Here is a 12,895-nt window from a genome sequence, read left to right as displayed (position 1 = left end):
AGAGTCTTTTGCTTCATTTAAATTTGTCTGTTGAGAAAAAGGTATTCCACATCATACTTTCTTTTTCTTTCAGCTTCCTTGCAGCCCAAGTAGCCTTTTTTCTTTTCTGTTTTTTTAAACGATCAGCTCTAGGGTATAGTGCAGCTGCTTCCCATATGTTTTAATATAAAAAAGGTGGCAACTGGATGTATGGATGGGTGTTTCCTGCCGTGCTTCATAGCCAAGATGTTTGGTTTCAGCCCAAACATAATTAATATTATTTCATCGTATTTATGAATTCTATTTGGATTAAACTGTCAACTGAGTTTTACAGTCAAAACTCAGTATGACATAATTAGAGGGCAGTATTAATGAAGGCAGCATGTCTCTCAAGCTGTATTTAGTTGTATTTTTAAGTCTGTCAGTATATAATACTGACTACCATAAGGAATAATCTTGCATAAGTTATGATTAATATTTCTAATTAACATCATTGTATCTGGAGTTTCATTAGCTTTTTTCCTTTTGCCTTCACTATTTGTCATCTTCTATTTATTCCACAGTATTTGGTCAGAACTAGAAGAGCTGAATTGTTAATAATAGGATTTTCTTCAGGAAACCCTGCAGATAGATGAGCGTATGTCAGGGATAAGGACGTGCTGTACTGGTGCTGCACCGTTACAGAGAAGGCTTCTTATTGAGGGAGGCTTAGTGCCCAAAACTGGATGAGCTCCAGGCAACTTCAGCAATCTTCTGCCCCCTGAGGTGAAACAGAAGAGATGGCAGAGCGGCCTTATATGACTTATTCATCTGTGCAATGTGACGACAGTCAAACTACCAAAGGGCAAAGCTGGCAACTTTCCCTGATCTTGCCATCTGTACATTTGGATGCAGAAACAGGCGAGTGTTCTGGGGAACATGTGATAATCAAACATGCATATATGTTAATTACAGGAATATGCATTTTAAAAGGACTGTGTTATTGGTCAGATGCATTTAAAGACTTTCCAAGGCTGCTACTGTTTATGCTTGATTACTTTATGTTAATGAATGAAAATACAATTATCGCCCCTCTTCTAAAGGTTATGCCTACAAGCCTTTTCCAGTTTTGTTTCCAGTGTCAGGGTTTGTTTCAGGTCCACTGTGGAGTTCAGACTTATTTAGTATTAATGATCTGATCTGCACATTATGATCTGATGATAATGTTTCCAATTGTTTCTGGAGGTTGATTACACAATAGGTTGCATATCTGTGCATGTGCATGACCATTGCTTTTTGGAAATAAATAACACTGTCTAAACTGAGAAGTTTGGATCATCCCATTTATTCTTTCCTTATTCTAGTTAGATGAACTCAGGACGCTTGGTTACAATTTCATTACACTATTCAAAGCATTTGAAAGAAAACTGAGAATGTACTATACAAAACACTTTATTCAAAACTACTGTGTGACCTCTTCTAGTTTGCTATATATCTGTTGCACCCATTCTAGTCTCTCCGGCTGCTGCATAATAAAACTCAGATGGTCTCTCCTCATGCTCTACTTGGCCTCAGCTGCAGTTTGGCTGAAAATTTAAAATCCAAATGTTGACGTATATCCTTGTTCTTTCTAATATGAGAAGCGGATTGTGGGAGTTGTGTGAAACTTCACAGCTAAGGTGGAAAATGTATTTTTGCCACACAACACAAATACCACTTTCTGTAAAATGATTAATTTCACGCCACTCAATCAAGCACATACATTTTCACACTTCGCAATTGTTTTCTCCCTCACACTGAGTGAGCATCGTGACCATGCTTGAAGGGAGTTCCCTGTAATTTGTTCTGTCTTTTTTTGCTTTAATGACTTTTGTGTTTATTTATGTCATTGAGAAATGTCTGAGTGACAGAAATTTGTAGTTACTATTCTCATAATGCATAATGTGATGCTCTGGGGGAGCAAATGTAATTAAGAACGGTACAGGTGAAGTCGGCGTAATTTATACGAAATGATCTTCCCAGTTTTCATCATAACCTACTGTGTGGAAATGTTTGTCAGTGCAGAGGCAGGTGGCCCTCAGGCTGCCGTCTATTGGAGGAAAATACAGTTCCTATTTTCATGACTGCACCCTTGTTAGTATTTAATTGTACAGAAATAGCTAAATCAATATCGTGGCCACATGGTGATTGCCTTGTGGTATTTTCTAACAGTTTTCACTGGCTGCCAACAAAACAAATTTTACTGAAAGAAAACTGTGAAATCCCATTTGGATGCCTGGCAGCTCAGTGAGAGGTAGGACTGTGGGCTGAAGCTATTGTTCAAATATTGTTGAGAGTATGACGCTGCAGCAGCAGCAGCAGTGTTAGTAAGAGTGAAGATCCTGTCGTCTGCGGCCTGTCCTGAAATGAGAAACAGGACCAAAGGCCAGAACGTATGAAGAGCCAGTGACTTCCTGACATTGCTTTCAGCAACATGCCTGTCTCTGTGAAATTCAGTTTTTCCTTGATTGAACCTGTTTTAATTTCCTGCTACACAGACTTAATATCCCCACTGGGATCAATAAATCTTCAGCTTATCTTATCTGTCTGATCCACCACCTTGTGTCTGATGTCTGCTCTTCACTCTCATACACCGTTATTCTTTTGTTAAACAACAATACTGAAAATCTCTGAGGCCTGGCTGCTGCTCTAGCTTTTATTCATTCATTTGTAGTTATTCATTCATTGTTTTTTCAATAGCATTTACTTACAGTATCTTAGAACTGAGAAAAAAAAAATATTATGTGACTTTTGAATGGCTAAAAACCGATTAAGGCAGCAGGAGACTGGATAGTTAAAATGACTGGTTTTGTCAGTGTCAGTTGTCTGGTTGCTTCTAAAAGAGCAGCGGTCTCTGGTTAAACAAAAAGGATTTCACCCCTTAAAAATGTCTACATCTGTAGGAATCCTTTCCATAATGTTATCAGACACTTGAGACAAACGATACGAGCCAGAGCTGCAATGATTAGTTGATTAATTGATTAGTTGATTAAAGAAAAAATTTGCTGCCAACTATTTTTATAATCGATTAATCATTTCATCATTTGTCAAACAGAGCCAAACATTTGGTCATTCCAACTTTGCTTTTCTTCGTCATTTATGATTGTAAATGAGCGATTTTTGGGTTTTGACTGAAGGTTTGATTAGCTTTTTTAAATTATTTTGACATTTTACAGACTGAAGGATTAATCGATAATGAAAATAATCATTAGTTGCAACCCTTATCGGAGCCTGTCAGTGGCAAACACAAGCACTTTCAATGGAAGTTCTTCGACGGGTGCATTTGTTCAAAGTATTATGTTGCAGTTCTGTTTCGCTTCTGTCTGCTGCAGCGCTCTGCCTCAATGCTGGACCAGTTTCAAAATGTTTGTCCCCATTAGTTACTTAGGAAAATTTGGTCCAAGTTGAAAAACGCTAAAGGCATACTTTACTAACCATGTATTAATACTAACCATATATTGTTGATGATCATCCCGTTGGAATTTATTTCACAATCCCGACCTGCTCTCTGTACATTATCCCTTACATATTGCCCAGACCTACCATGGTAATCCTACAAGCCTCTTTTGACTTGGCAGATTATTGTGGTCAAAGAGGAGTATATTTAACTGGGAGACAATCTGAGGATAAAATGCAACAAAAGCCCCCATTAGTCAGTCTGCCTTGAATCCCCAGAATATTTAGATTTATGTTCAATAGAAGTATCTACGTCTGGCCTTGCATTCATTATGGAAAAACTGCAGCCATCCTCTCACTGTTCTCTCAGCAGCTCAGAGACTCTGCTCAGGAGTTAAATAGCCCGAGGCTGTCGTCAGAGGACTCAACTATACACACACCTCCTGTAGACACAGCTGAAGCTCAGTCTTCCTGCAAATTACTTTGTGTCTTTTGCTGCAGGTCCTGTAGTCAGATGGTTCAACGTTGGCTGAAAAATCTAGCATGTTTTCAGAGGAATCTGAAAGAAATGCTTTAAGAGCCTGGTGAGGAACAGAGCGTTAGCCTAGTTTCTCTTGTCTCTGAGCAGCTACATTGATGTTGAGCTTTGTCACTCTGAGAATAGACTAGCGGCTGCTTTTATTCAATGTATTTATTTTACTCTCAGGTGTTTGCCTCACAGCTCTTTGTCACTCCAGTGTTTTTGTTGTTGTCTAAGACCGCCTGGAGAGGAGTCGGATTTATTCCAGCACAGAGAGGGGAATAAATAGAGCTTCTTTAAGTAGCAGAACTGCTAAATATTACTATCACAGGGTTGGAGGTTGGTGGAAGATTATAGTTGTGACCTGATGGCAGACATGTGATTTTCATGAGCAGCTCTCATGGAGATAAAAGGAACCCTGCTGCTCAAGTTCAGCACCAAGTGAGCTTTACTTACGTGGCCACAGGAAACAAATAAATTACTGTTTATGTTGACTGTCCAGCATCCTGAGGTGTTCATAGTCAAATTCTGAGACGTTTGAAGATGCAGCTCATGTGCGGACATTCCTTTACGAGGCTGAAGAACGAGCTTCCAAGAGGAGAGACTCTCTCAGTGAGCATCTGGGATAAATTAAGAAGGACTCAGGATGCTTCTGTCTTGTCTAACGAGGGTTTTCTGTCACTGCAGTCTTGTCATCACCATGTTGGAGCAGGGTGTGAGGTTGTCTGAGTGTCTAAGTATAGATCAAAGTGAAGAGGTAACAGCAGAGAACACAGAAAACAATGCTGTCACTCCGCTACTAAAAAAGAGCTGAAAATGAACAAGCCTGGGGTGATGAACAGTTACTGTAGAGAATGATGTAGAGGCCAGGAAGCCGCAGCAAGGAGGGGATGAGGGGGAGAGTTGAAGTTTTGACAGCCAAGACTAAACCACACACACAACCCTGGGCCCCTGGATTCACTTAAAATATTCCACATGTAGTGACATCTGTGTTACCGCTGCATTGACGCCCAAATTGATCCACCAGGCCACCATGAAAATTGTTAAAAATCAAACCAGATTTTGGAAGGAAGTGATACTGAGGACTTTTAAAGCTGTGATCTTTGCTTTTTATCTTCTTACTGTTGGTTTCATCTGGAAGGGGGAATATGACAGTGTTAACACAACAGTAATGCTATTGTGAGTTACCAACGATGCTCTAATGAGCTGCTTCCACAAACCTTTAGCTTCTCAGGCTGGTAGTACATCCCTCTCATGTTAATACATCCATGCATTCCTGGTGCCTCTTTTTCTTCTTGTATTGGTGGGCGCCATCTGATTGAAACACTTCTTGTCACCAGATGTTAAAGATAATACTCTATAGTACATAGTACCATCAGTTTTCCCAGAGGGGAATGTAGCAAACACATCAAATCAGACCAACTGGTTCTTCCAACCTTTATTTGTTTCTGACAGGTTAAAAATAAAGGGTTTATTTATGGGACAATATTTAAATGGAAGGACAGCAGGAGTAAAAGGTGACATACAGGAGAATCCAGGAAAGATTGTGTTGACAGGTCTGATCAGGGCTTGTTTTCTCTTTATCATTCCCTGCAGTGGCCACTGCTACATATTTGTGACCGACTGACTCTTGATACAACAATGCAACTGCAGCAATTATTTTCATGATCAATTGACTGTTATTTTATGTGTTAGCAGTGACAGAGTTTCTGGGAGCCCACAGTGAAGTCTGCACTTTGACTGTTCTCTGACTGTCCAGAACCCACTGGTATTTAATTTACTCTTGGGCATGACAAAGAAAAGCAGCCGATCTTCACATTTGAGAAACTGAAACCTGACAATATTTTTGCTTGAAAAATAACTGAAACAATGAATCAACTTGAATCGATCAATCTGTTGCCTGTGTGTTTGCTTTTTCTCAGTCCGTGGGCTACTGAGTTAGCTGTAAATATTGCACCATGTATATAAATAAAGGCACCTCTTTTGTATGTTCTCTTACTTGATGACGGCCTATAAGCCTGAAGGTGGTTACAGACGCTTTACTGAGTGTCTGCCTCCTGTGATGGTTTCTCATGCTAATATGCTTAGTCTATTTTTTGCTGTTGTATTGTGTTTTTTAGGGGGGGATATTTATTGATTATTATCTTATTGTTGCTCATCAAGTACTGTATTACTTACAGGTCATGCAGAATACCATATATGAGTGTATTTATTTACAGATACATGTACATCGTGTGTGAGTGGTTGCATTTTATGGGCGTATATGTATTTCTGTACCCTGTTTGTGTGACTATTTTTATGTGTATATGAGATGCCGTTGTGCAGTGTCACTCAAAACATCACTCATTTGGTGTATTAAGTAAGTTGACATTGGAGCCCTGCAGTGTGTGTTTTCTTTATTTCTTTATTCTCTGATTGTCACTTTTTATAACAGTTGGACAGCATCAGCGAAGCATCTTTAAATCTTGTCAGTTAATACCTGTATCAACATTGTGATGATAAGAAGCCCCGTTAATGTTTGTTGATGATCTGATGTCTGTCCTGCTCCTCCTGCAGGTGATGAAAACATACCACATGTACCACACTGAGAGCATCAGTGCAGAGAGCAAGCTGAAAGATGCCGAGAAGCAGGAGGAGAAGCAGTTCAGCAAGTCTGGAGATCTCAACGTGAACCTCCTGCGCCACGAGGACCGTCAACCGAGACGCAGCTTCGTCAGGAAAATTGAGAAGATGAAAGAGAAGGTGAGTATTCCTGAGGATTGGATGTTATATTTGATGAGATATACAGTATACTGTAAATATAACGCCATTCAGCTTCAGGCCTCTTGCTAAAAATCCTGAACCATCAGTTGGTTATTTAAGCCAGCTGGGGCATTTAAAGCTGCTATAACCAGTATTTTTATAATAACATTGCATTAATTACTATGCACAGTGTCAAAGGGGTCGTTCATAGTGAAGAGCCCACAAAGCGTTATAACATTTTTTTTAGCTCATTGTTTTGGTTTTCGAGCACTTTCAACACTGTCATACTATCATTTTGTAGAGCTGTCACAATATCAGTATTAAATCAAAAATTGATCTAAATGAGCTTTCAATTTCAGTAATCAAAATCAAAAGCAGGATCGATAATTCTCACTGTTTTTTTCTCCATCCTGTCTACTTACAGCGTCCAAAGAAACAAAACAAAGATCCCACAAAAGTAGTCCCATCCCAATCCCATGACACCATGACAGAATAAAAAAAAAACCCTTTCCCATCCCTCTCCCAGAAGAAATGTTCCTATCCCATCCTGTTCTCAGCAATCCATAGTCCACACACATTATGCACAGTTTTAAATATAAAAAAAACTGACCTACTGTTACTATGATTCCCACTCCTGTTGACTTTTTTCTCGTCCTGTCCAAGTCCCATGATGAAAAGTGAAATTAACTTCCACCCCACAGGAATCCTGTGCCCTATACTTACCATCCACTTGACACCATAAAGCATATTTTAATGAAGATTTTGAAAATGTCAATGATAGTTGTGAGGTTGTGAAACTGATAATCTGTTGATCTTTACAAATCAGGCCGGTCTGTAAATCTGTCTGTCAGTCTGTAAATGGCATAAACGTTAGTGCTAAATATATATATATATATATTAAAGTCAAAAAATGAAATCAAATTGTGACCTCAAACTCAAAAGTCAAATCAAATTGTGGATTTTGTGAAATCATGACACCCCCAGTCATCTGGTCACAGCAGGCAGTTGTTTTGATAAACCAACTGTACACAACCTGCCCAGAACCAAAGTAACACATTTAGCAGAAATTACCCTCAGGACTTAGTAAGGACCAAGAAGAGAGCTAAAATGAAAGTGAATATTGAACTTGCCAGGTGTTCCGAAATTAGACTCCAAATGAATGTTAATGTTGCTGCATGTCTGCTGGATGTGTAAAGTTTGTTAACAATTTGACCATGGCAGCTTAAAATATGATAACATGTAAGTATTCTGTTAGCAGATGGTTTCTTTTGCCCCAAGTGACCAAAAAAAAAACCCCTCAGTTTATTGCAGGTTGAGCAGCTTCTCCTCAGTGCTGAACAAGGCGGTTAGAAGAGTCTCATTGTGAAAATAGAGAACCAGCTCAATTTGTTGGAGAGAGTGAGAGTGGGATAGAGCAGCAGCAGACAGTAATATAATGTCAGAGACTCTCAGGGGTTTACTGTAGGTCTGCAGCCAGATATACACTGAGCAAGCAGCACTGCTCCCAGCCAATAACCCTGCTCTTTTCCATCGTATGCAGATTTCTCGTTTGTGTATAGTCTTCTCTGCCAGCGGTGTAGGGCTGCTAGTCTCTAGAGCACACTGTACTTTAAGACACTCCCATGCATTTCTTATTCTAGAGTTTTATTCTGGAATTTCTTCATGCAAATGAAACTCCCATTATCTCTCAGGTGCAGGAAATCAAAAGGCTGTCAGGACGACAGTGTTTCTCCCTCCTCGGGCTGCTTTCCTCAGAGATGCTGCTTGGCTTGAGAGCTGAAAACTATTTATAACATGGCAGCAGCGTGGCAGTGAATATATTTCTTCTTTTTCCCCGCTCGTCTTGTTTCTAAGCTTTTTGTCTCATTACTCTGCCTGCAAACAGGTTGGAAGAGGAGGAGAAGGAAGTAAAAGTTAATCTCTTTTTTCCTCTAACCACTTCTGTAATTTGCATCATAATGGCTTTGTGAAATTGGAAGTAAAATGTCCATGTATAGAGAAATGTACAAACAAACATAATGAGCGAAATGTCTCTGCTTTAGAATTATGATGCCTTTGTTGTATTTCAAACGGTGGTGATGTTTTTCTGGGTCATGACTGAATCATTGTGTTGTTGAAGTGAAAATACTTTGTCAATACTGTTGAGCATGATTTTGTAAAATCAATTTGTTGTGTTTATTCAGTACAAATGTCACGTAATAGAAAATGCTCTTGTTCTATTTATTTTCTTCAGCACAATTGCACGTATTTGTCTAAATTCACACTGGAGATACAGGGCCACAGATGGCCAACAATGCAAGTTAAACTCGTATAACTGAGCACAAAGATATTAAGAATTATGAGGTACAGTCTGCATATACACTTTTAAAACTGTATTTTAAATGAAAAGTCCAACCTCTTGGGAAATTCACTTATTCAGTTTCTTGCTGGAGAGAATATGCAGCAGCTTGTTAGTTTAGCTTAGCATAAATATTAGAAATACTGAGAGTGGTATCGGTCTTCTCATGTAACGTATTCCCCAAAATGCTAAACTCTTCCGTTAATGCTACATTTCACTAAGCTGTGGAACACTTATATATATAAACTAAGCACATTTTAAAACTACACAACTCACCAAAGCCAGAGCCTTTTTAAGTGCCTCTTTGCCAGCATCCACATTCTGCAGCCTCTGCTACTCAAGTGTTGAGGGACAGAATAATGACTAAATCGAAGCCTGGCTGTGGCTGTTAACACGTCACTATCCAGAGGCAGTTTCTCTAGAGCCTGTTTCTCCGAACTTTCCTCGCCGTCTCTACCTGTCTGACGGTCCCAGAGCTGCTCTGGCTGAGCACACACTCAACCCCTCCCCGATGCTTGATTTCCTGCACTGATGGTTTTTCCCCTCATCTGCTCTGTCTCTTCTCTCCTCCCCAGAGGCAAGCCAAGTACTCAGAGAATAAGCTGAAATGCACAAAAGCCCGGAACGACTATTTGTTGAACCTGGCGGCAACAAATGCAGTTGTGGCAAAATATTACATCCATGACGTCTCTGATATGATTGATGTAAGTATGCACTAGGCACATGTGTTTGTTTACATCTCTCAGCTGGGATTTCTGATGTTGATTTAACTCTGCAGCACTGTCGCTTTTCTCACCATCTGTTCCTGTGTCTCATTCACTCTCAGCCTGTTAGCTGTTTGTTTTCAAGCTGCTCCGTTGGCCCCAATAAATGTATTTGCCATCATTTTTTCATTATTAATGCCTGCATAACAAACTTAACACTGATATGCTGATGACTGACTGCTGCTGACATGAATATTAGCTCAGCGATCTGTAGTGTCATGCAGCGACAGAAGGTTGTTTTTGACTGATGATTTCAAGGGACTCCGTAAGTGTTGACAGAATGACTTGTGCTCAGACTCCCGCTCTTTTCTTCCTCGATCTCGTCCTCAGTCATTTGTTTTTGTTAATGCTGCTTTAGGGAGCTTTGCTGGGACAAACACAGCATGTCCTTGTGATCGTCTGCCCATAACTGTCACCAAGTAAAAAAAACACGACCCAAGACACACACTCAGTCTCCCTCTTTTGTCTATTGTCTGTCCCTCTGTTGTCTCTCCTTTCATTGGGTCAGAATAGAGGAAACAGTCTTTCTCACACTGACTGAAGAAGCTGTTATTACAAGCTCAGTGTAGGACATTCCCTTCATTACCACCAACAATAATCCCTTTTTTTGTATGTCCAGAAAACCTACATCTAACACTTTAATATGATGTCACTTTTATTCAAATTTTGAGGCAGTGGCACTGCTGGAAAGTCCGCTTACCAGAGTTTAAAAGGATGACTTTGTTTAGCAAACCGCTAATAGCTGGAAGTCGGTCAAAGTCAGCTGGTGAGCAGAGGCTGTGTTTATGCAGGCATGAATGCGGTTAATGTGGTTGGCATGGGCTCTCAGCCGCCGGTGACCTGCTACCAGTCACCCTGCAGGCAAACAGATGATCGCTAAGATGAAGAAGCCTTTATTGGCCGTTTTAGAGGAGATCACCAGAAACATTCTGGATCGACTGCTTTTAGATAAGCACATGTACAGCTTTCTATTCATTGTTATTTGACATTTCATTGTCCATTTTGCTATTTTCTACCAGCTCCACCATGACACACACACACACACACACACACACACACACACACACACACACACACACACACACACACACACACACACACAGCCAATACAAAGCCAACACCACTCTGGTTTATGTTCTCCATTTTAAGCCAGAAAATTATTTTCTTTAGAGTTTTTATTCGATCTTCATTGAAGGTTTTGGATTTCAACTAATCAACTGATGTACTGGAGTTATTTTAGTCCATGCTTTGCAGATTAGGTATCACGGTATGTCTTTTCAAAATTATATTTTGTTTCTTGATTTTTTTCTTGCTTTACAACTTTGAATACTGTGTTCAATCATTTTGTTTTGTCATTTACAGTTGATGAGTGAAAACCATTGTACTTTTTACAGGGGCCTTTGTCACAGATTTTATGTGACAAGTGGCAGTGAATATGGACTTAATGGAGGGCTACTCCTGAGGAAAGATTTTCCAAGTCGACTCGCAAAAGCGTCACTGATTGTTCCTGTGTCAGAACAACCAGCAAGGAGACTGAACATTTTGTTCATTTATTTCCACACAGTATAATCTCACGAGTCCCATGTTCAAAATATGGGTATATTTAACTTCCAACATCACAAAAACAAATACTCATAGATTTATCTACACAATGGATGATGTCGACTTACAAACTAACTTGCTACAAACTCACTCCTCAACTGCTCCATGCCTCCTGCACCTGCCGTGTCCTCAGATTCAGAGTCGTGGATGGAGCCACTGTAAATTTGTCAAACTGGCCTCCGTCTGTCTCTGAGGTTGTGTCCCAGTCTAATAGGACTGCTAACTGAGCTAACTAGCTAATGGGAGCCACAGCACAGTTAGCAACAGTGTGCTGATGTCTATAATGTTACAAGAGAGAAGGTCTGTGTTGCAACAAGCCAGAGACTTTTGTCCTGTGCCTAAAATTTGGTCAACTAAGATTCTAGTCACCAAGTAGTGCTTTAATTGACTATTAGGGAGCATCCCTAGCTTAAAAAATCCTTAAATATGGCATATAGATTTCTATCACTGAGATTAACATGTCAGCCCTTCAATATGCCTGTTTCCCCTCTTTTCTGTGTGCTAATGGCCTGATTGTCATATTTTTGCTTGAGGCCATACCACCATACGGCATGACATTAGTCACAGTGATAGATGCACATTTTCCAGGTCAGGTATGATAATATATGATCTCAAAGATATTTCTGTAATACACTAAACATTACTGGCATATTTAAACAAAAGACCTTTTGATAGCCATATTGATATGAAATAGCAGGGGAAATGGGTGTGACCAATGACTCTAATTAAGGGCCTGTTCCAGTTAGTGTAGCAGAGCCTTTTCAGTGAGCCAACATGCTCAGAAGCAGCAGTGTGACTCTGAATGGAACAGAGCCTTAATTAGTATCTTTGGTATCACCTGGGTTTATTCTACTATTTCATGTCAAAAAGGCTGCTGTGAAAAAGGTCTGCTGCAGTTGAAATATTATCTTCAGTTTGTCTCCGCTATATTCAGAGTGATAACGGTTGTAGCTGGACATACTGAGAAGCAGATTCTTGGCCATCTATCCCTGCCTCTTTGCTGGGCGGCTTTTATAGATCCACTGTCTTGAAACTGAAAGGACCGTGTCACACCGAATCCCGCTGAGCTGCAGGGAATGGGATTGTGAGCATGACTGGTTCGACTGCCACAAGCGGGGCAGAGGAGGAAAAAGGGGTCTGTTTGTCATGTCAGAGTAACTCCACACCACTCCTCAAACCAGACGTTCACACAGCAAGAAGCCAGCTCGGTCAGCGTCAGTGACTTTAAACTGTTGAAGTGTAATTCTGAACAACATGTTGAGTTTAATTCTGGCCGCTGCACTGCCCAGAACTGATGAATGCTGTGATGTAGGAGGTTGATTGGTGTCAGCATGATAAAATACAAAGCTTGTACTTAGAGAATAAGCTCAAAACGACTATAAAGAATTAATTAAATTGAATAAAAAAAGAAAAGAAAAAATGTAACCTATGCAAACATGATATTCAAAGTTAAATGAATGACATGAAATAAATGGGAAACGCTTGCAAATGTTGATATCCTCTACTTGCCACTTACAATATTTTTTGTACAGCTCA

General features: G+C 39.9%; 1 protein-coding gene across 2 annotated transcripts in view; it reads left to right on the top strand.

The window, feature by feature from the left end:
- Window positions 1-12,895, top strand: part of srgap3 (SLIT-ROBO Rho GTPase activating protein 3) — an 84,662-nt gene that overhangs the window by 45,525 nt on the left and 26,242 nt on the right. For both annotated transcript variants that reach the window (XM_084733757.1, XM_084733748.1), the window contains exons 5-6: window positions 6,470-6,655; window positions 9,569-9,697. In XM_084733757.1, coding sequence (XP_084589883.1) covers window positions 6,470-6,655; window positions 9,569-9,697 — 315 coding nt within the window. The remainder of the gene's footprint in view (window positions 1-6,469; window positions 6,656-9,568; window positions 9,698-12,895) is intronic.

This window comes from Lutjanus erythropterus, chromosome 2 (assembly GCF_056507025.1).
Source record: "Lutjanus erythropterus isolate fLutEry1 chromosome 2, fLutEry1.hap2, whole genome shotgun sequence".
Lineage (NCBI taxonomy): Eukaryota > Metazoa > Chordata > Actinopteri > Lutjaniformes > Lutjanidae > Lutjanus > Lutjanus erythropterus.
The sequence above is the reverse complement of the archived record's forward strand: the minus strand, read 5'-3'. Positions and strand labels throughout refer to the sequence as shown.